The following is a 24,220-nucleotide window of genomic DNA, read 5'->3' as shown; positions in this document are numbered from 1 at the left end:
TTACTGAGCGACCTGATTTTCAAAGGATTTTTCATACCCTTTTCTTATTACAAGAAAGATGTGTGTCGTAGAGACTTAATAATGAAAGCTCCTCTTTTTTTTATTTTAAAAATTTCAGTATGTGTTAAATTTAAAAAGCTTCAACGTTAATAAGAAACGATATTGGAAATGGAAGAAGTGTTTTATTTGTTATCATTTTAAATTTTTATTTGAATGATCGTATCGATAGTAAAAGTATTATCCCCAACCATTGTAGTTGGTTCGTGACGTCGCACGTCTGTGTAATATGATCTGGGTTTAATACGCAAAAGCTCCAAGTACCGGAGCTTTTGCGTGCCGTAGTTCTGTTCAGATCCAGTTGGCGTGGAGGGCGTCGTTATCTGGCGCTTGCGTCAGAAGCGGAACAAATTCTCTCCGATTTTATCAGGATATGCATCCCCACGAGTTCAGTACACGTCGGGATCGCGTCGACCACGAACAGCGCACAAAAGCACCGCGAAAGCTCGCTAACTTATTTGGCCGGCAACAATCCAAAATAAACAAACCCCGGCGAGACACCGCATTGAAGCTTTTTGTTCATTTTGTTATTCTCCCAATTTTCCAATGTAGCCCGTTTGTTTAATACGTTACCTTTTGGTTTTTTACCTATCATAACATTTACCGTTTCAGTTGGTTCCTTTTTTTTATTACTGCCTGTAAAACCATCCCTTTCTTCGGGTCAAGATCGTGTCATTCTTTTAAACGTTGTCGCGGGAATAAGAAACATGGCTTTCAGAAAGTCCATCGGCAAGTATAGCGGCGGACAGAGTGCCGCGTAAGCAATTAAAACGAGGTTCTACACGGTGTTTGAGATCAAGAAGTGCTCCGCTCAAAATGCAAATAAAAGGTTCATTGTACTGCAGACTGGGTAAGAGTAAGAGCGCGTTCCATTTTATTCACGTTTTTTATCTTGGTCTAATATACATACCTATAAAATTTAAAAATCAAAACAAATTTGCTTGATCTCTTTTTTTGTTGAAAAAATGTTTTAATTACACCAAGTTGAAAACATGAAAGTTTTTAAAGTTTTTTTTTATCCTACCTTTCCTATAAAACCTGCAAATAAAGCCAGAGATGTCGCATAATATCCTTAATACGTCATTAATATTCAGTTTTCGACGTAAATAATGTGGCATGAAAAACAGTTTAGAAGAGGCGATGTCGTTAAATCGATCGTTCGTTCCGTAGCAGCACATATTGAAAATGTTTTGTTGAAAAGGAACCGCTAACATTTGGCCAGGAAGTTAATAGAGTGTCTCACTCATTATTCAAAACACTAACGTGACCAGAACAATGCTACTACCGAACCTCACATTGTAGAAATTTGAGCACAAAAGATGTTCCTTTAAACTAGTATCGCGAATGAAATATTGAAACTGTGTCAAGGTATAGGAGTTATATGGTGATGAAAGGGAATTTTAGGCTTCATTGTTACATGACTCGTTTAATTATCTAAATCTAGACAGGTTTCCAATAGCCCTTTTTAGCAAGTTAGTGTCAAAAGGTAATTTTGATACAGAAAAATACAAAAGAATAAGGTTTATATAACTAAAACCATATTGGTTAATAATTTCTACGTATTTAAACAGAATAGAAACGTTAAGTAAATTGAACTCCATCGATGAGAAAGCAAACGCGTGTAAATTGATTATAGGTCTTAATGATTCCAGGAACTCCTGACGTTAAGTAATGACCCCCCAAAGCTTTTAATCAATCAATCCACAGAAGTTATCAACAGTAAACCAGGAAACGTTACTACCCACTACGTTTTGAATATCTATCCTCCCCAAATTTATCTGTACTATATCCGTAATTTAAACAACAATTGTAAAATTGGCCAGTTAATTAAATAGGCGTTTAATTAGTGTGAAAATTTTAGCCAAAATTTATCTTTATAAACACCCAATCGATTACCAATCGTCACAGGCCAATCGAATTAGACGCACTCATTAATGTATTCTTGACATTCTCCTGTCGATGTGACAATATGTCCCAGGCAGGTTTAATTCGATCGGATGCGTGGTGATCGAATTAATTTGTGTTTATTGTGCGAGAAACATTCGTCCCGCAGCGACTGTCAATCCACGATTCATAAGGGATTCGTAGATATGCAGCTGAAGCCCATCAACAGTGTAATAATTGGTGCTCGATTGCTCCGTGCCATGTCCAGCTGGACATTCAACACCACATGACGTAGTTGTAATTCAAATGCGATTATTTGTGACAATTCCAAAGACCGTAACCCCATATAGCTATTATTTTGATAGCTGTTTCACAGTTTACTTTTGGATATGTCACTTGAAACATTCTCCTTTTAACTTATTATCAAGTTGCTAATAAAGTAAGATGTTGAAATTTATTATATAAGCTTATTCAAATGATGTAACTGTATCATATAACAATTTTGAAGACGTGCTTTGTAAATAATTGTATACATTTTTCCCTAAAAAATTATCTCTCTTGAAGGGTTTTACGTTGTCTCGATAAGCTGTCTTCTCAAAGGACATAGATGGTATCAAATAAAGCCCCCACAACCTCTTATAAAACTGTCTCGATGTACGATGCTTTTTTAGTGTGCGTATGGAAGGCAAAATCATTGAAATATTTTTCCGATAATCGACGAAAAGGTAATTGGTCGATTGAAAATGGCATAATTTACAAAACAACATAAAAACCTTCAAATCAACAATGTCAATTAACACTTGCTGCGGTGCTTTATGGAACATTACGAGCAACAACAGCAAAAGCAAACTACAATCAAAAGCAGACCCTGGATGCTTGATGTTGTCATACTCACCCATAATAAATGTAATGATTGCAGTAATTACGATACATTCTGTGTTTTTGAAGGTGCTAAACTCTAAAATTATTTAGATAGATAGAATTAGCGGGCGCCATTTGCAATATGTAAGGGTGTCCCAACTGTCTTTTTAGATTTGGTTATTAGAGTGAGTGTATTGAGTACCATCAATACCTTACAGGAGAGGCTTGACTGTTTCTGAAAACACCTAGGAAGTGCAAAGAGCAGATTTGCTAGAATGAAGAAATTACTAATAAACCCCACGCCATCATTAAACGTTACATACAGATTTGTGAAAGCAAATATTTATTTAATCTTTCTGCATGGTACTGAATCTTAGACGCTAGAAATCCGTTCGATGCGATGCTGAAACTTTACGTGACTGCCTCACCCTATACATCGGAAAGTATAGGAGAAATGCGACAACTGATATTCTTTTGCAATTCTTGACCTAGCTAGAGAATTGCAAAAAAGAAGTCTTACACTATTTCCTCGAGAATTGGTCATCAACCCAACCCAACCCAACCCAACTTCTCAGAATATACAGGGTGTTCATTTCAAAACTTTCCACCTCAATTTCTGTAAATCCGGAAGTTTAAAAAGAAAATCGCTGAAATAGGTAAAGAATAAAACCAAAGGGGACAACTTTTTATGCAAAAATTGACTCACTCACTTCAACCCCCCGCCGCCAGAAACCAACCCATTAAAAATCTTAAATGGAAAGGGGTGTCAAGTGATACCTCATTTTAAAGGTCTTTTAAGGTACTACATGTTAGTATTTATTTTTTTTTAATTGATCGATTCGTTTTCGAAATTTTTGCGAAAATCTTTGTTTTGTATTTCCCGCTTTAATCAATATTAAGAACTTTAATCACCTTCTTAAAAGCAAGAATAAGTAATCTTTTATTATTAATTTATAAAATTAAATTACCATGTTCGTTTTTACAACGACCATTAAACCTTTATTATTTCGGAGCAATCGGAAATATTTAAGAAAACTAAACACGTATAATTATGAATTAAACTAAATTTTATTGAAAGTATTTTACATTAAACCTGTATGAAAATTACTCTTGACTTGAATGGCCAAAAAAGGAAAAAAAGAGACGAAGTTTTTCTCTTTCTATAAACGAGTTATAGGCAGGCTCACAGTGCAAGAAAAGAATAAAATAAAAGTGCAATTCTAAACATAAGTTTATTTGGTTATTACTTAAACAACTTTGTGTTATACACTTAACAAAGTTATTTAAATAAAACAGCAATAATGGTTTACAGTTTGCAGGAAAGGATTGAAATTGTATTAATGTATGGATCCCAAAACGAATGTGCTCGACGAACTGCCGCAGTTTTTAATGAAAGGCATCCAGATCATGAAGAAATTCACTCAGACTGGGTCCCTTGCTAACATAAAACATAATGAGTCGAGAGTTTTGAATGAAACCGCTCAACTGGAAGTGTTGGGTCATTTCGGTATCAACCCCAATACTTCATTGCGTCAGGTATCTCGTGCAACTGGTATATCCTTGGGTTCTGTTCATAAAGTTGTAAAACTTCACAAATTCCATCCTTATAAATTGAAAATACATCAAGAGCTAACTGAAGACGATTTTGACAGGAGAATACAGTTTTGTGAAGAAGTGACCACTATTATTAATAATAACAACGTTTTTGTGAAAAATATCTGCTTTAGTGATGAATGCACTTTTTCTTTAAATGGATTTCTAAATAAACATAACTGCAGATATTGGAGTAATGAAAACCCTCATCTGACTGTAGAAGGGCATACACAATATACTGAAAAAGTTAATGTATGGGCCGGCATTTTGGGAGACCAAGTGATTGGTCCAGTGTTTATCGATGGAAATTTAAACGGCGAAGTGTACTTGGATATGTTAGAAAATACTATCAATCCACTAATTACGAAAGCTCTCGAGAATCAGTTGGATAGAGAAGAAAATACCTTACTTGATGAGAATGAATTACATTTTCAACAAGACGGAGCTCCTCCTCACTATGTTCTCCCAGTACGACAGTGGTTAGATAATACGTTTCCAAACAGATGGATAGGACGAAAAGGTCCTATAGAATGGCCAGCCAGATCACCAGATTTGACGCCATTAGACTTTTTATATGGGGTCATTTAAAGTCTGTTGTATTTACCGCTCAACCTCAAAATTTAGAAGAACTTCGTCAGAGAATTACTGCAGCTTGCCGTGGAATTCAAAGGGAAATTTTTGAAAATTGATTTTCTCTGCAAAAAGTTTTTGTACATAATTAAATAACTGCAAATAAAATAGAACGTTTCAAGCAGTTAAAAGTTGTTTAAGTAATAACCAAATAAACCTAAAAGAAAAGAAAAATGAAACAGAAATGGTTTTTTCTAAATATCTCTGACAGACGCCAGGCAAGCTAGCCAACGTAGGTATATCATTGTCAAAATAACCTAAATATCAAAGATTTCGGATTGCTCCGAAATAATAAAGGTTTAATGGTCGTGGTAAAAACGAACATGGTAATTTAATTTTATAAATTAATAATAAAAGATTACTTATTCTTGCTTTTAAGAAGGTGATTAAAGTTTTTAATATTAATTAAAGCGGGAAATACAAAACAAAGATTTTCGCAAAAATTTCGAAAACGAATCGATCAATTTAAAAAAATTAAATACTAACATGTAGTACCTTAAAAGACCTTTAAAATGAGGTATCACTTGGCACCCCTTTCCATTTAAGATTTTTAAGGGGTTGGTTTCTCGCGGCGGGGGGTTGAAGTGAGTGAGTCAATTTTTGCATAAAAAGTTGTCCCCCTTGGTTTTATTCTTTACCTATTTCAGCGATTTTCTTTTTAAACTTCCGGATTTACAGAAATTGAGGTGGAAAATTTTGAAATGAACACCCTGTATACTGTCAAAAAGCAATAAAAAATCAAAAAAAAACATTTCAAATAATAGAAAAATGAAAAGATATACAAATAAACAGAATCAAAAACAATAGTAATTGTGAAGTGACAACCCAAGTAGCATTTTTAGTAAGCCTACGTAAAGTATACTACCCCGCTTACTACAAAATGGTTTACCATTTCTCGCTATCCCGTTGTTTCTTTCTAGCGACGTCCCTGAAGCATATTCTGTTACAATTTTGCCATGTAACATTTATGTGGAAGAAACGTGTTAGCGTTTTGCCGTTTGAGAACAGTTATTTTGAAAGCATCCATTATGCTCATAAAATGTAACTCTACAACCTACTTCTGTTGGTTTCAATTATTTATTATTTCATGCAATATGTTAGGATGTAACGTGTATTAATCCTTAGTATGCGAGAGCAGCAATGTAAGGTCTAGGACAGAGTTCCGTGGTATGGCCAAGATTCTTTATGAACAACCCATATAATAAGATAGCAGCAGAGTTGTTCGTAAGTATTTTATGGTTTATTGTGTCGAAGGTTTTCTGCAAATCTAAACACTTTTTATTGTTATGCCAACCATATTGATTACCCACCAAGAAGCTAGATAGTGTTCAATCAACCAGCAAAAAATATTCGAATCAAGAAACATAATTTTCTTAGAGAGACTGCAAAAGCAATGGGCGCAGTAAGATCGGCGTATACTCCTTTAGAATATTGGTGCTGTTTAGTTCCAGATGATATTTTGGTAATAATTGTGAACTATTCCAATGCGATAGAGACGATGAAATTGTTGATTTGGTGGAATCGAAAGATGTAGATGATCCATCCCGTGTATCTAACAAATTAACTGATGTCGTTCTTTGATTAGCTCGGTCTATTTTTAAAACACGTAGAAATGTTACTGCTAACAGCTGATTTGATAGTCTTGATCTTTTCGGAAAACTAATAAATAAAGATTTATCTTATCTGTCACAATTTTTAATCAGTAATAACGTTTTCAATTTACCAATATTAACTTCCTGGTTACTACCCTCAAAACAGACGACAACATGATGGTGTTGCTCTCAATAGGAAAAGAAATTAGGACTGCTATTTCCCAACGAGTAAAACAGTTAACAAAATATATTGCAATTTTGTCAACTTTTTACTGTACTGTTAGTATTTATCCAGTCGATGTATGGAAAAAAATCACTCGATTCCTATAAAAAAGTTAATCCTAGTTAAGCAGCTACTAGATAAAGGAATACGTATATGTATTCTAAACAGGATGTTTGTTTTATGTGGAGTAAAATCTACTTTCGAGTCACAGAAAATAGGTTTTACTCTGAGTTATTCCCTGAATATTTGTTATATTTACATACATCTGCGTTCGAACGGTTGAACACCCCTAGGCTAAAGTATGATTCCATAAATGTTGACATTTTGTGTAGATAACTTGGTTCTCTCGCTGTTCAAAGATATTTTTTATTCGTGTTTTACCCTGTTCGATTTATTACTACAGTATTCCTCCTTTTTGAATATGCACGCAATTATTTACATAATAAACTTAAAAGGCATTAAGGTGAGGTAAAATTCCACGCGTTCACAATTTATTCCAATCTAGTTTGTGCTAAATTATTTATGTAAGCAAATAGTTGTTGAATAGCGGCATTTTAGCATGTCAACTAACGAAGTTCAACTACCATATTGAATATGAAATGAGAGATTATGAAATGATTTTCAATAATGCTATTGGTTATTTTGATAAACACTATCGTTGTTTGATTGTCAGGATTTTATACAAATCATTATTTTCTATTTAATTATTTCGGAATTTACATAAATTCTATGATTATGTGCACAACTGTGTAAACCACTTATTACAGATTCTATGAGCGGATAAAGTTATGCTTAGAAAAGCGAAGGCTTCATTTGATCTTTAGGAAATACGAAATATATCTGTGAGAGATTTCCGATTTAGGCGATCCTTCGTCAGCGAGTACAAAGGATCGACGTAGAAACTTGAACAAATTACTAAAATTGCGTCCTGTATTATTAAGCAAAATCGCTCACATTACATGAACGTTGGTATCCGTATATCCCCTTTTACTTACAAGGGATGTGCCAAAGGTTTTCGATGAAATTTTGCAGAACCCTACTATCGCCCAAATTAAGGTTGACGTTTCTTTTCACGAGCGGAAAAAGTTTCTGCGATAAGATATAAAGTTTGAAAGGTGATATTGAATATAGACTAACATTTATTTTTAAGAAACCTCCTATGTGCCGCAGATAAATCAGCCCCTATTTTTTAGAATAATATAAAAACGACACTGTCGACACAGTACGTTAAAAATATTAGTTACGTGTTTCTTTCCATATGCCTCAGATGAACCTCTGCGAAGTTACAGGCAACGATAGATATCCTACTTTCGTGAAAGTAACTCCGCAGAAATATGGTAAGTATTTAAACATTAGTTTGAAAAATATAAATTAGAGTTATAATATATTTTATTACTATATGGCACAAATGATATAGTAATAAAAATTCTTATGTTCTTATATTTATATCTCTTTTTGATACCTTGCATTTTAGTGAAAGGGTTACCTTGGTTATCAATAGTTACAATACTTAATTAGATTAATAATTTTGTGTAACTTAAAGACTACTTTGCAAATAATAAGATCTACATTATACCCATTCCTTACACCAATGCTTCAAAGACAGAGTAGGATCCGGAGTAGATATGGGCATCATCGGACAAAAAGCCGCATTAAGTTGCCCTTAAGCTCTTAATACTAAGGTTCATCAAGGACCTACATTTACCCTAAACCTTTGGAGGGCTCAAGTTACAATAGATCTTATAGGTCGCGGTGACCCTGAAGTAATGGATATAAGGTGGGCTATTTAAGCCCTTAAAATCAGCTGGAGGGGATGGAATTCTGCCTATTTTTCTGCAAAAAAGCATACAAGACGTGCTCCCAGTAATAATATCCCTAGGCAATTCATACCTAAAGGTGGTAAGCGTTCAAACGCCAATTATCCTTCATTTCTATTCAAAAGGATGGAAAAGGTAATTGATCAATACCTTAGGAATGGAGTGCTTGTCGCTAAGCCACTCCATCCGAGTCAACATGCTTACCAGAAAGCAAAAGCAACTGCTCTCCATACTTTGACAAGAGCTTTGACACTTCAGAGGAGACAATTGCAACCAAAGAGATAACCCTATGTGCGTTCATAGACATAGAGGGTGCTTTTGATAACAAATCCATAGAGAATGCTCTAAACTTAAAAGATATACATCCTTCGACAATCAAATGGTGTATAATTATGTTGAAAAGTCGGCAGATTAATACAACGGGTGCAATGAGATCTTGTCCAACGATTGCTCTTGAAGCTCGGTCTCACACAACTTCATTTATACTTACAACACGAGGCAGCTTTAATTGCCTTATCACTAAAAAGATGCTCTTCATTCAAGTTGATGCAGGACAACCTTAGAGGACACCTGGAAATCCTCAAGGATTCATGTCTAAAACACTTAATTGAAATTAAGACAGACCTTATACCGACAGAATACAATTTCGACCAGCTGTATAAGCTCATAATTAGAAGCAGGGATGGTTGGACGAAGGGTGGGCCTCAACTAAAAAGAGGAGCCCTTGTCTAGTACATGGATGCTTCAAAGATAGTTGAATCCGGAGTAGGCATGGGCATTAGTGGTCCAAATAGTCTCATTAAATTGCCTCTCAGCGCGGACATAAACATTTTTCAAGCAGAAGTACCTGCTATAAATTTCTGCGCCGCTTTGAACCTACAAAAGGAACAGAAAGGTGCATCCATAAACATTTTCACAGACAGTCCGTGTGACTCCGCACTGATCAGAGAGTATACCAGCAACCCGAGAGAACTCACTAGGGGTAATGATGTTACTCTGTGGTGAGTTCCAGGACACAGAGACATTGAGGGCAATGAGAAGGCGGGCAAGCTGGTCAAAGAGACAGCGAAAACGCCCTTTATTGGACCCCAACCCGGTTGTGGACTACAAAAAGCCACCTAAAACAAGTAATCAACAGGATCTAAGGACGCTCTCAGGTTTCCTGGCCGGCCATGCGCCCCTAAAATACCTTCTCTTCCACATTGGACAAGCTGAGGATTAAATTTGTCGACTTTTCAACGACGAGGCAGAAACGGCTGAACATATATTGTGTAATTGCGTTGCCAGAGGATGCCTAAGACACAACATTCTCTGTAATGCTCTTTCGACATCCACCGACATAAATGAACAAGACCTTGAAGCAATACTGAAGCTAAAGTTACGATAGGTCTTCTAGGTCGCGGTGACAAGACGGGCCGCTCCTCGGCGGTAATAACAGTAATAATAATATTTATTAATAATATTTTATAAGTACGCATGAGTTCATATTTGTCTGCGGTTTAGGTTCTTGAGCTTGGAGCAATATCTTCTTGTCAATCGGGTACACGCAGTATTAAATGAAATATATCATTGTGATTATAAGCTTGTTAACCCTTTCATTCCCGTGGATGGCTACCATAAATAGATACCACATTTAAATTCCTATTTCGACTTCCAGTGGTGGAATTAATTTGGGAAGGAAAGAGTTAATAATTTCAACCCAACTCAACCCGTTTTTGTGACTTTTCTGGATAAACGCTCGGTTTTCGAATCAAAGAAAACAAGAGGGAGACGTAGCATTGCAACAAATATGAATCCTTGGGATCTTCGCAGAAAACATTGAAGTTTTTCCATTGTGCGTAGTGTTTAATGCTAATCCATAATGTCCTCTTCTGGATAGATGAAACTCCTTCTGAAAGTTCAAGAATCGAACAAAACTCTTCTTTATCTTCTGCCTACACACCCTTGTCTCTGTTCTTGATAAGATCTGACTCTGAAATATCCCCTGAGCAGATTCCTGCCAGTTACCTTTTCATCTCTTTGGTAATCTGATCCCGGGTAGGTTATTTATAAGCATACTTTTTGATAGTTTGTTGCCAGGCATTCTGCAAACGTGGTTGTGCCAAAATCTCCTGTGTTGGCTTCCCCATCTCATATTGTCCTCATTGATTGATCTTGTAAGTAGAGACAGTTGTTCAGGTTTCCATTTGCTTGATAGAACCTCTGTAATTGTGTTTGCAGGTCATTCTCTGTGCTGGTGATTATCGCAACGTCGTCCACGTAGTCCATTTTATATCCTAAATTTAAAGTTATCACTCCTCAATTATGTTGTCCATTAATAAATTGAACAAATATGGGATGAGATCATTTTGTCGGATGCCGACTGATGTGGGGATATTTTCCGTTAGTGCTTCTCTAGCCCTTATTTTAACCACTACTTCTTTGTGTCTCTCCCTATCGCATTCTGTGGAATGGTTTAGGCAAATCGATAAAGCATAGTTATTTACGTATATGCGAGAAAATATACGTACACAAATTATTTATGTTAGACTGAATTAATGTTAGACTGAAAGCCACACATCGTTGAAACTCCTAAAAAGAGCGAATACTTACACTTAGAACCAGTAAATGTCACTATTCGTCAATTTGGTTGTATTATACAAAAGAAATACTTATTAAAAATAATTATTCTGTATTTACAACTTTCCTATATACTTTTCATTTTTAATTTAATTAATAAACTTCACTGCAATCTAAGACACCCACAAACTATCTTATTATAGGTATTGATAAATTTTTCTGTGCGCTGTTATCTATCGATTTAGAAGCGCGCATATGACGCAGAAAGATAATCGCATCGAGATCCTAGGTCGTTTTTAGATTATCATCAACGTCAATTTAACTACTTTTTCGAAGATATTTTTCTGTCGTTCATTACATCATAACTTTTTCAATTAATTCTGCAAGTATATTCAAGTTGAATGTGCAAATACGTTGTATGCATAACATAGGATGGATGCTGGTTTTGATTGTTCCTATTAATGTAACATAACCCAACAGAATTCCTAACATTTGATCAATAATCCCGGTACCTTGTTAATTAGAGTATGACATGCAAACAGCTATAATCCCCAGTTTTGCAATGAGACTAATGAACACTAGTTTGACAATGTCGTAGGATTTGTATACCTAAAAAGATAATAACATAGAAATATTCACTTCAGAAACGTTACTTACGGTTTCGAAATTTTGAATGTATGTAAAGCTTTATTAATTATTTACGTCATGTTTAATATGGGTTTTATAAAGATACGTGTTCTCTACAGTACAATCAAGGGTTCAGGTAGAATTGAGCGCCGCTATCTAAGCGGTTTAACTTTGAAGGGTGACAGGTGACGCTTAAGCTGATAAATATATCGGCGAGCTTTCAAATACGGACAATTTACCTTCCCGGATATAGTGTAGACTTTGTAAAGAGGAGAGGAAACATCTGTTACATGATTCTGATTTCAAATGTAACTGGTGTACTCTTTGTAACTTTATTATATATATTATATCCATCTTTATTAGATTCATAGACCTTGCATAGATGGTGTGTTAATATACCTTCCCAATGGATTTCGTTGTGTGTTTAAGTTTAATTGGCAGAACAGAGAATGTCGGAAAATTTTAGAAGGTAAATGTTTCTTTAGCAAATTTAGCAGGATATAAACTTATGATTAAAAATCGGAGTAAAACATTAAATTATCTCATTAATCTTGGTTATTAAATATTTGTAATAGCAACAAATGATTTTCAACTTCTTAGAAAGTACCCCGTACTTTCTAAGAAGTCTGTACTTTGGTGTTCAAGTTACCATAGTCCCAAAACAGGGTTCATTTCTTATTCCGGAACACGGTCGGGGATTCCGGTAGCAGTAGAAGATGGAACCGGGCGTGCCGAGTAAACAAAATCTCGGATCTAAAGCCGATAAACTTCGTTGATGCTTTCCTTTTAAACCGGTAGCAGAATTCCTAATCTTTACCTCGGCCATCATTTCCTTTTCACCATTTCTGAAACTTGAAGGGAAAAACGATTAAATGGGTTGCTTTTTCCGAGCGGTTATCCCACTCAATGAATTATGAATGATTCCCAAATGGATTTTATAGAGACAGACTCGTTTTCACGGTGAGAAATTTTTAAAGAACATTTCGGTTTTCAAATACAAATATAACATGACGAATGAAAGATAAACTCGAGGGATTTATTAAAAAAAATCCTTTTCAAACCGGAACCTGTACTAATTAATACAAAAAGGAACAAAAGTTCCGGCGACCTCGGAACAATTAGAAATTCGTGCTTTCAATTTTAACGAAATAAAAGAAAACGGTATTAATTTAGTCAAAGAAAGGCGAAAATGGTTTTTGGCACATTTTTTGTTAATTACTCATTTGGGACGTATATAGGTTAATCTTTTTGTATTAAGATTTCCCACAGTTTTCTCTTTCAAGTCTTAAACTTTAACCATTTCATGTGAAACTCGGTTCTCTTTAAGCAGATTTTTCATCCAACCCTCCAGTACTTAAACTTTCTGGTGGCATTTTTATCATTAATCAAGTTAACTATAAAGTTATAAGTTCCCAATTGATTCATATTTTGTTAAATCTTTACAAAATCAATAGATATTTTATAAACCTCTCCATCATTACATTGTTGAGTATTATTGAGCACTTACTGTTATAAACAGTTACTTTACCTTAGAAAATAGGATTTGTCTAAAATAAAATTTTTGAACTGTAAAGTTCAATCAATAATACGGAAAGTCGAATTAAGGTCAACTTCTTCGTAGGAACTATATTGTAACTGTCCATGATACGTGAAATCAGTACGGGATAGTTTTATCAAATTTATTACGGGATCAAAGGCCATGAGGGTTAGCCCAATTTGTCCGGACATCCCTGTTCATGGTTAGAATAACGACATCTCTTTTGCGAAGCACCCTTTCTAAAACAATTATTACACTGTCACTAGAAGAAGACCATTTCTCGAAACAAATTTGAAATAAAAATTTAATAAAAAAAATAGATATCAAGAAAAATATGGCAACATTTACAAAGTTTAACAATAAATTTACAGTTTTAAATAAGTTGAAATCGCAGAGTATTTTATAAAATACTTCGTAAGAACTCTTTATTAAAGTTTATTAGAATATAAAGTTAAAATATGTATTATATACTAATATTGCAAAGCTTGGATGAAACAATTTTGTTGATGTTTACAAACTAGAAAAGCGGAAGTAGATTCGAAACCTAAATTAAAGTTTATTTGAACTTGAAAAATACCGTGTTTGTAGAACTGTGTTTCTAAAATCAAATAAAATCCCTTAAATAAACTTTACAACGAATGTACTCAGTCTGCATTACCAGACGACGTAATACCATTTTTCCAAAAGGTTTTCCAAGCGGAATATCCGGTGCCCGCTATTGCTGTTTCTGTCTTGAGGCAAACAATGTTCAACGTACAAGAACGATAAAGCGATTACTGTGTATTCGCAGTGTTTCTTTGCGTTGTGAATTTTTGATATTGCACAAGTTTCCTTTTCAAGGTTTCCATTATATGTTACGTTTTGTTCTAGGGGTGATGGCGAGAACGTTATAACGGAGGGGCTCCGCACGGCCTTAGCCCGACTGCGACAGAGATCTACACCCCCGGCCAGCCAAACATCTCCCATCCACCAACCTGCCAGCCCTTCATCGCACGTAAGTAAAATAAATAATAAACAAGTCCGACATTTAAACAACATGATATTGCTTTTATTTCTAACAATAGACTTAATATTAAAAGACGTGTATTAGCTACACACCGATGTTGAGGCCACACAATAATTCATGCACTTAAACTTGAATGATTTGATGATTTAGAAACAACTGTAAATCGATTTAGATAAAAACTATATCGTATTTTTCTTTGGTGTCACGTGGAAATTCTTAATGGTAAAGAATTATTTTTCTGGGTACACCTCGAAGCTGATTAATACGTCCTATGAATACAGGGAAATACCGCCGATTAATTTTGTAACTGTAGGGAATCTTTAATATATAAGTCTGTGTCTTACGTGGTCTTAACAGTAACAATCGTTATCCTGTTACAAAGGAAATAGCGAATTTGAGTAACTATGATTAAACTAATACATGCCCTTTTTTATGGAAACGTCTTTTGAAATCTCTCCACTTTTTCAAAACATCTTTTCCGTTCCTTCTTTAAGTTTTGAAATAATCATTAGAATTTTAGGCTACATTTAGTCTCATTAAATTGGATCTTCTTAATCGGTATGTCATTATAAGCATTTGCAACGACGTCCCCAGCGTTATCAACCAACCTGGTTGGCATATCTTTTTAGGTGATATTTTAGCTGAAAACAATTCCAATTAATCAGATACAGATACAATGACATTTTCTGATGTCAATTATGTTTGCTGGGAGAACATTGTTATCGGTGAATATGGACAGTTTAATTGACTACCTACTTCCCTGTACCTTAGAAATCATTAATAGCAGTTAATTGTTGTATTTTGGATAACTGATCCAAAAAATGTTGAAATTTGAAAGAGTTACGATTTTTCCTGGGTTACGTCATAGCCAGATTTGAAGATCGTTGCTGTTATGAACACTACTCTTTGATTCTAACTGACTGAGTGACTCTAATACAAGCCATACAAGAAATAACTGAGTAATCACCTATCTAGTGTTGAAGTTTCTGCATAGGAGATATAATTTTTCAATAGCTTTTCTGGTGCCTACACTAAATACTTTTTCACACCTCCTTTATTAAAGCCTATAGCTCTTGTACTTGCTGCGTTAGGTTGCGAACAGATAAAGCAGAAGTCCCCTGCGTAAAGTAGGATCTGCGTAGTAGAATCTTACCTATTTCTGGCTTGATTAATTACCAAAACAAAAAGACTTCATGTGAAATCAACATATTCAGCACCGAATCGACCTTTTTATGGAAGGAACGAGTTCCAAGATTCTCCGTTTAGAAGATGTTGAAGCAAATAATAAAACATTTAAATTTGGTTATGTTAAAAGACTTTTCAACGACTGCCTTGCAAAGACAACACCTGATAACTGGCGCGACTGTTTGAACTACGTCTTAAAGTCTATAAATACTCTTGTAAGAGTATTTAAACAGCATATTCATCACCGGTTTTAATAAAATCTTGAAATTACATCAGTTGGACGCCGACATCTGTACACGATTATTTGTAGTCTACAAAGAGTTCCATGTTGAAGAATGTTTCTTATCTGTTTCATGGGAATTTATGGAATTAAGTAGTCGATGAGAATATGAAATCGATGAGTTCTAAATTAAACTAAACCCAAACGATTCAGTTGATGCCAAAATTTAGACTGAAACCGAAGAAAATGTACGTCAAATTTCTTTGTACATTGCCCTCGATATCTGCAATAGAACACTTAAGTACCTGTCAGGTCGATGTGAAGAGTAGTAGGCTCAAGGTTTTCATGGCAGACTTTCAGGAGTTTGTAAACTAAAAAAGCAGTAATGGATTTTCGCAAACTCCAAAGTGATCTAGTTCCAGAGATACAGACTAATTCCACACTTTTCGCACCTGCTTTTTGTGGTACGTACAGGCAGGTGAACCCTTTTTGGTCTACTTTCCAGAATGAGGTGCTTGAACAATGTCCAATATCAACTGTTTTACAGATTTGTTGAAATTGTTGGCATTTACTGTAATATAATATTGTGATGAACGTGTATTTTATTATCAAAACACAATTTTTACATATATCATAGAATATTTTGGGAGCAGGTTCAAACAGAAATTCGTTAATTCAAAAATTCGACTTAACGCTTTTTTTTTGTTTATTTACTACTATCATTTTTTTTTTTTGTTTCCATGACTTTTATTTTTTTATATTAACGCCACCTCTTAATACTATCATAAGTGATATTATTACAATTTCCCCATATTCAAAATTGGCAAATTTACAAATGTAGATGACGGAAATTTTACAATTCAACGTACCTTAAATTATTAATTTAAAATTAACGTTTTACAACAATTACGGTTTAAATTATCTTAAAATTAGTTTCTTCATTAATGTTGAAGAAATTATGAGGGATATCGTAAAATTTGGTATGAATTTTGAAGTGATTTATTTTACCTAAGTTTTTTACCATTCTTCTTCTGTTGGTACAAAATTAAATCTACGTGATGGTCCTCTGTCCTTATTTTGGAATCTTGATTGAGAATTTCTATATCCATAATTATCGTGCCCATTTCCATTTCTATTTCGAGAGTAATTATTATCATATCTATTATTACTACCGTAGGTTTTATCATTATTATCACAGTTCGTATAGTTATTGTTATTGTAATTGTAGTTTCTTTGACTTTGCTCTGGTTTTTTATCGTAGTTGTAGTTATAGTTTACTTTTGTATGCCCGTAGTTTATATTTTGATAATTTAAATTCCTTTCTTCTCTTTGGTTTTCCGTAAAATCATCTAATCTTCTTCAAATCTCCATTAACTCATTCATGCTGGAAATATTTTGATAAACAAGTGCTATGTTATCTGCATTGACAAAATGTTTGATTAAAATTTCTGCTATTTCCCTTTCTTCCAGACCCTGTATGTATTTGCTACGGTTGTATACATCACACGCATAAATTTCCCTGGTTACTTTCCAATTTTCGTTATATTTTCCATTTAATAGTTTTAATTTTTGTCGGTGTTGTTGGTTACTATTCCAAAACTGTTTCACAAATTCATTTTTAAAATCATCCAAGTTATGGCATTTGTTTGCTACCATTTCGTACCATTCTAAAGCTTGCTCTTCTAAAGTTAGTTGAATCAAATTCAAAATTAATTTAGGATCGTCTTATCAAGTTATTTAAGTATGTCATCGGGTGTATCTTGTGCTTGGTACCCCTAAATTTGGGCCACATTTCCGGTTTTAAATATGATAATGTCGATGTAGAATCTAAATTTATCATATTACTTCTAGTTTTCTTTATATCTTCGATTATTTTAATTACATTGTCGTAATTTTCACATTCTTTTGTTTTTAAATTATCGAAATTTTGTTTATTTAGATCTTGGCTAATTATGATATCTTTCTTTAATTTATCTTGTTCTTCTTGTAAACTATTTAAATTTTTATGTGTTTCTTCTTTTAAATTTATAATATTATCTCTATTTTCTTTAATTTTATCGGAATACTCATTTATTTGTTGATCTATTGTCGTAATAATTTGAATTGTGTTTTCTTGTCTAATTGTTTCAATCTTTTCGTTAATTTGATACGTTATCTTCCCATCTAGTGCTTTAGTTATACTTTCTATTTGATTATTTAATAGTTGTTCCAATTTTGCAAGATTATTTCATAATTATTTCATTTTCTTTTTTAATTATTTCGAAATTTTCTACTATTAATGTTCTATTTTCTTCATTTAGTTTCTTATTTTCGTCTCTCATTCTTTTGTTTTCATCTATTATTTTAGTTGTTATTTCTTCATTTATTCTTCTTAGATTTTCTTCATTTATGATTTTGTTCTCTTCATTTAATTTTCTTAGATTTCCTTCATTTATTACTCTATTATTTTCATCTCTTATTTTGTTATCTTCATTTATTTTTCGATTTTCTTCATTTAATTTTTGTAATTTTCGATCGATTCTTTTTTGATTCTCTTCATTTATTCTCCTATTTTCTTCCATAAATTTAATCATCATCTCCTCTATAGACGTACCTTCACTTGTTTGTTCTTCCTCTTTTTTATCTTTAGATGTCGAAGGTTTCGGTGTTGTTTCTTCACCTGTGTCTCCGATGTCATGAGTTCCCGTTGTGGTTCTACTCAAAGATCTTTCTTCCCTCTCTATTTCTTCAGTTTTTGATAAAGTTCTTCCCCTAGTCTTTCTCTCGGACATCTTTATTGATTTATTTTTTAGTTTTAATTAATATAGTTTTTTTACTCTAAGGATAACGATTGTATAATTAAATTGTCTTTTGAATTGCCCCACGTTGGGCGCCAGAATTGTGATGGACGTGTATTTTATTATCAAAACACAATTTTTACATATATCATAGTATATTTTGGGAGCAGGTTCAAACAGAAAATCGTTAATTCAAAAATTCGACTTAACGCTTTTTTTGTTTATTTACTACTATCATTTCCTTTTTTTTTTTTTGTTTCCATGACTTTTATTTTTTTATATTAACGCCACCTCTTAATACTATCATAAGTGATATTATTACAATATCTACTAACTAAATGAAGATTGAGAAGTACATAATTCTTCATCTAGGAGTCATAACCATCATAAACCTCAGGCGGGGGCGTTAACCTGTATTTCATTTTCTCATAAAAGTTTTTGACGTGATTTTGATTTTGACCAGACTTAAATTCAAGATCTATAATCTACCAAAAATTCTAAAAAAGCGTTTTTAGAAGTTTAAGCTTCTTCATCAGGCATTGTTTCCTCATGGTTGTATGAACTTCAATAAGTGGGTTACTTTATTACCTTGACAATCAATTTTCCCACTAAGACTTTAGATTTTTCACTTTTCCTAAAATGTCAATCGAAACAAAATGGGTTTTGCACCCTTTCCACTTCAATGGAAGCAACACTCAGAACATATTATTGGAAACTGCTACATATCAGTAAGTAATTCAATTTATGCTACGTATCAGTAAGCATAGGTGTGTAATGTTCTTACGACATCATTGTCTTACTACAAACAATTTGAGTTTACTATTCCAGTACTTTGATGCCTATTCCATCGCAAATAGCTTTTTGTATACGACATTCTCGATTGGTTCTGCCCCGATAATCTTTTGATAGTTCTATATACGTCCTCAATATCACCATGCACAAAGAGTCTTTCTGTCAAAAATATGCGCACTGCGTTATAAAGAGTCACTGGAGAGAATAACAGTTTATAATCTGTTGATATTAACGTTTCAAACGTTAAAAGCATTTTATTACAATGTTACGATGTACAAATCAAGGAGGGTAATTCTAACCTTAATTGTTATTCAGCACTAGATTGTTGTATATTTTTTTTGCACTAAAACTAGAACTAACACTAGAACTAGAAACATTCAGGTTTAGCCGTCTTAAGAGAAGTACAGCTAAACCCGAACGTGTCTAGTTTTAGGTCTAGTGTTAGTTCCAGTTTTCGTTGCTATTCGGCAATAACACCTCTTATTAATCCGTTATATCAAGATTTTACTCTAATTGCGTATTTTGATATATCAAAGTTAACGACATAATCCTGTTAGATAATTTAAAGATTATTCACAAGATACTATAGTAGAAAGGGATAACTGAAAACTTGAAGTAAATTGTACTAGATACGAAGGGAGAGAGAGTGAGCAAGCGAGAACGTAATGAATATTTCATGAAGAAGGTTCGTCATATATTAGATTTAACGGGCTGCATTACGCTAGTGTTTATCCTTAGGTTGAGATGATTGAGTTTCGACCCGACAATCTTGAATCCGAAACGCAAATTTAATTGATTGCTTGTAATCGAATATTGTATATTTTGATTGATTATAGCATTCGATACACGATTCATTAGCGATATGATTTGTTTCTAGGGGTCTTTGATAATATGCGGTAACCGATATTACACGTTCGTTGTTATTGTTAACTATAAACTGAAACGGGATAATCCACACGTATGGTTGTGGATTGGTTAATGTAAGGGCTCTATTATGCCTGGATTATTTTGAAATGCGTTCCATTTGTTGTACATCCCCATGAAAATGCTCATTTCGCACATCATGCGGTTAGCTTAGTCGCAAACTGTTTCATTTACAAATAATCGGGTCCTTGCTTAAACCTACTAGGACATGTAACATGATATTAGAGCAATTTTAGTTCGTTGTTGTCTCAAATATTATGTTATGTTTTAGATTCTAGAATTTATCGTTTAAATTTGGTTTGACATGAGTAATTTTAGTCCATTATTGTTTGAAACCACATCGTCGTATCCGCAAGATCAATTATTATTATAATAGTTAGGGACAATTTCATTTACAGCACTTACGACGTTAATAGCCATTTAGACCACTTGAACAACCTGGCACTTTCTCTACAAAAGTTTTGTTTCATTCAATTAGTAAAGTACTTCATATGGGCGGATCCCGTTCCATTACGGTGTTGAAGAACATCAGTTACCTGATATCAAGTTCCATTTATCACTATTACTAGGTATACATTAACAAAGAGTACGCCAAATATACTCTGAAGCAAATAAAAATAAATTAGATGTACATTTAATAATTAAAAACAGTCATAATAGGTGGAGGCGCCGGTTAAAAACTTTATTTTATTTATTTAATAATATGGGCTGATAAAATATACTTTATATATAAGTTTTTATAAAATCAGTATTCAAAAGGACGTGCAATTAGGGAGCTTCATTTGATGCTATTTAACTCGAAAAGAGCGTAATTGAAATAAATTTTACTCTTTGTAAAAGTCTGGAGAAAGAGCCTCCCTACACAAAGACGCCTTATTAGCAGGATAATTTTGAAAAGATGGTAACGAAACCTAAGGCGAAATTAGGACGGAGTTACCGTGAAGTGCTTCGTAAAGATCGATCATTTTCCCACTAAAATAATTACAAGGGAGCGATATCAGATCTGATAAATCGTGTCTAATAAATCCCGGCGGGCCTCTCAACAGGTGTTAAATGTAAGGTTATTGAAAAAAAGTCCGTTCGCGAGTAATAGGATTACGCCCCTTCTGGGTATATGATTGATAACATGTGAAGGTAAGCGGAAACGGGAAAAGAGAAGTGATGCTAGAAAGAGACAAAAAGCATTTCGGGTATCCTTATTATTCCAGGTCATCGATAACGGGTTCGTTGTTTTGCACCAATAGTATTCTCGGGTTGTGAGTATGTGGTCCAACCCTGGGATATCGAAGCTATCCTAATGGGAGAATTTCATATCATCAATTTCGATTTCAATTAATCAGGGTTCAAAAATTCATCCTGGAATTCTCATCTTTGTTTAATATTAAACCCAAACGCAACGTTTAACGAATTAGTAAATGAATCAAAAATTATGCATAAAAGAAATTCTTTGAAAGACCGAATTGAATTTCTAACCGCTTTGAGGAAAATAAGCCGCTATACCTGAAAAATTCCTATGCATATGCAGTGGGGATTCGGATTTTCCTCAATATGTATGAAGATTCTTGTCGCTTGAACCTGAAATAATTTCCCCGTTTTGTGCTATGGCTTATCGTTCCGAGTTCGGATTTAATAACGTTCTTGGTTTCTGAGTTCCAAGTCCGCAGAGATGGGAGAATGCTAAAAATGAAATTGCAATTTAATACTGTACAATTATTAAAAAGTTTAACCCAATTAAATATGTCAAGAGTTAGATAGATAGATTAGATAAGCGTGTATCATTATAGCTTACAAAAAGTAAATAAAATTGTTGGCAATTATAATGACTTTTTTCTTAAAAGTACTTTCATTCCGCTATTTAGCTCCCACTTTATTAATTTTTAAGTATTCTTTAAATTCCGAGCTGTTCTTTGCTTGTTCATTCTCGCTTTTAAATCTCGCATAAATAAGAAATGTAGTCGTTTTTTAAACGATCAATAAAATTTTTCTTTCAGTTTATTCCAGTTAAAAGTTCTCTCTCAAATTGTGTGCAAAGTTTCGCCATTCCTCATATCAACTTTTTCTAATCTATAAGTTTTTGAATTTCCTTCAGGAGGACAATATATAGTTCACTTGAAATTCCGTGATGTACATACACATCTTGTAAATGTCGTTATAAACTTCGCGGTTATATAAATCTCTTCTTCCTACGCGTTTAGTAAATACGTTGCTTTGACCTTAATAGACATTAACTGTATTAGTATACAGAGTTAATAAGAAAGTAGAAGAGGAGCTTGCGAAACAATTTCTTAAGTGACAAAATCCATAATAATTTAAACTTGGCAAGTGTCGTCGGCAATGAAGAAAAATGATTGTTCGAATACGAAGGGCAGATGAGACCACGCTATTACTTTATTTTTAAATTTAATTTTTGAGTTAAAATTATTAATCTAACATTTATATATTAAGCTGTAAAGTTGTTACCAAAAGTTGGAATAATTAAAGCCCTGATTCCTATGTAAACATTCCTCCAGAAACTGACGTTTCGAAATTACAAACAGCATGTGATCTAAATTAAGGGTGTAGAGTATATTATGCTTTAGCCGGATTTTATAAATGTTTACCGCGTTAAACGAATAAAGCGTTAAGCTTTATAATAATAAATTATATAACAAATATGGGTGGTGGAATGAGAACCAGAATCAGTGTTGCTTCTGACATTTGGCCCACTAGAAGGATCTGATACAAAACAAGAAATATTTCCCAGTAACTATTTTAATCAACTCTTCTATTAAATTATTCTACTAAATAATCACAGTATCAATTGAATTAGATATATGTTCTACTATTGATCTGTAAATAATCATTTTGAGGTATTCAGGTCTGGAATATCACTGAAATTTGCCTTTTTTAGTTATATTATTTTAAAGTTATTTGTACGTAAAATGTAAATGATACTCTTGTATGAAATCTATATTATCTTTACATTAAACATATTGAAAATATATGGACGTGATGTCAATACGTATACGTCCAATTATTATTAGCTTTACCATTATATTGTTAATAATATATTAATAATTTTCCATAACATATAAAGTTTGCGTTATTCATACAATATTTTACGTTATGTTTTGTGTTCAATTTGCGACTGTGAATCTCTTCGTTTCGCCGAGATAACCTGTAAGATTGTATATCATGAAGAGCGTTATATTAAATCTTAAATTTACTTCCAACACTTGAAGCGCATAAACAAAAATTATTTTCAGAGTTTGAACAAAAAAAAAATAAACTAAAATAAGAGATCTTAAATCACGATTTTTTTTATACTCTTCTAGTTTTCATATATTCGACAATTTCTCTACAGTGATGCATGTAAGAGCAATGCGTCAAGGGTACAATTAGTTATAAGTTTTGTTCTAAAAGATTAAAAAGAAAGTTAAAAGAAACATAAATAAGCCATGCGGGCGAGGGGGGTTCCGTCCAATCGGAAAAAATGGTGCTGGTGTGTGTTCCAGACTGGACGTCGCGCCTTTTTTTGCTTTATGTAGGTAAAATAAAGATGCGGCGTTCTGTCTAGAACACGGACTAGCTGGATTGGACAAATAATGTTCAATTTATCGAGGATGATATTAGGGTTCATGTTTAGCAACAACACGGACGATCAAGACGATGAGGGACGTCGCGTCGTAGACAACACTGAGATCTGGTCCCCTTGAATTTTTGTTTCCATACTTCTTTATTTTTTGCTTCTTTCTTTCAGTTTCTGCATTGTAGTTACTCTTTCTTCTTTCATCCTCCAAACATTGTAGTCCATGAAATATCTCCATAGTTCTTGACCTGAATATCTCCGCCAAGCTTGTTATTTCTACTCCTGAGTAATTATATACTTTTGTAAGCACCTTTGATTCTCCATTATATTGTCAATCCTGATTTCGGTTCTACTTTAGCAATCTGTTT

The 24,220-nt window shown here is 33.6% G+C and overlaps 2 protein-coding genes across 4 annotated transcripts in view; one reads left to right on the top strand and one right to left on the bottom strand.

Moving 5' to 3' along the window:
• The first annotated feature begins 466 nt into the window (after nucleotides 1-466).
• Nucleotides 467-24,220, top strand: part of LOC111425372 (uncharacterized) — a 110,850-nt gene continuing 87,096 nt past the window's right edge. The window contains exons 1-3 of one of the 3 annotated variants that reach the window (XM_023059363.2): nucleotides 469-907; nucleotides 8,108-8,177; nucleotides 14,251-14,374. The gene's annotated coding sequence lies outside the window, so the exon portion shown is untranslated. Of the gene's footprint in view, nucleotides 908-8,107; nucleotides 8,178-14,250; nucleotides 14,375-24,220 lie in introns of all 3 variants that reach the window. The other 2 variants (XM_023059379.2, XM_023059354.2) reach the window with 2 other exon arrangements.
• Nucleotides 18,014-18,562, bottom strand: LOC139430343 (arginine and glutamate-rich protein 1-like). Its single transcript, XM_071197182.1, has one exon. It carries the CDS (start codon nucleotides 18,560-18,562, stop codon nucleotides 18,014-18,016), a length of 549 nt encoding a protein of 182 aa, XP_071053283.1.

The sequence above is a fragment of the Onthophagus taurus genome, chromosome 7 (genome assembly GCF_036711975.1).
Source record: "Onthophagus taurus isolate NC chromosome 7, IU_Otau_3.0, whole genome shotgun sequence".
Lineage (NCBI taxonomy): Eukaryota > Metazoa > Arthropoda > Insecta > Coleoptera > Scarabaeidae > Onthophagus > Onthophagus taurus.
This window is presented reverse-complemented; position numbering and strand designations above follow the sequence as displayed.

What these genes read in the sequence shown, in the direction of transcription:
- LOC139430343 (XM_071197182.1), bottom strand. Translation starts at nt 18,562, where the DNA reads ATGTCCGAGAGAAAGACTAGGGGAAGAACTTTATCAAAAACTGAAGAA.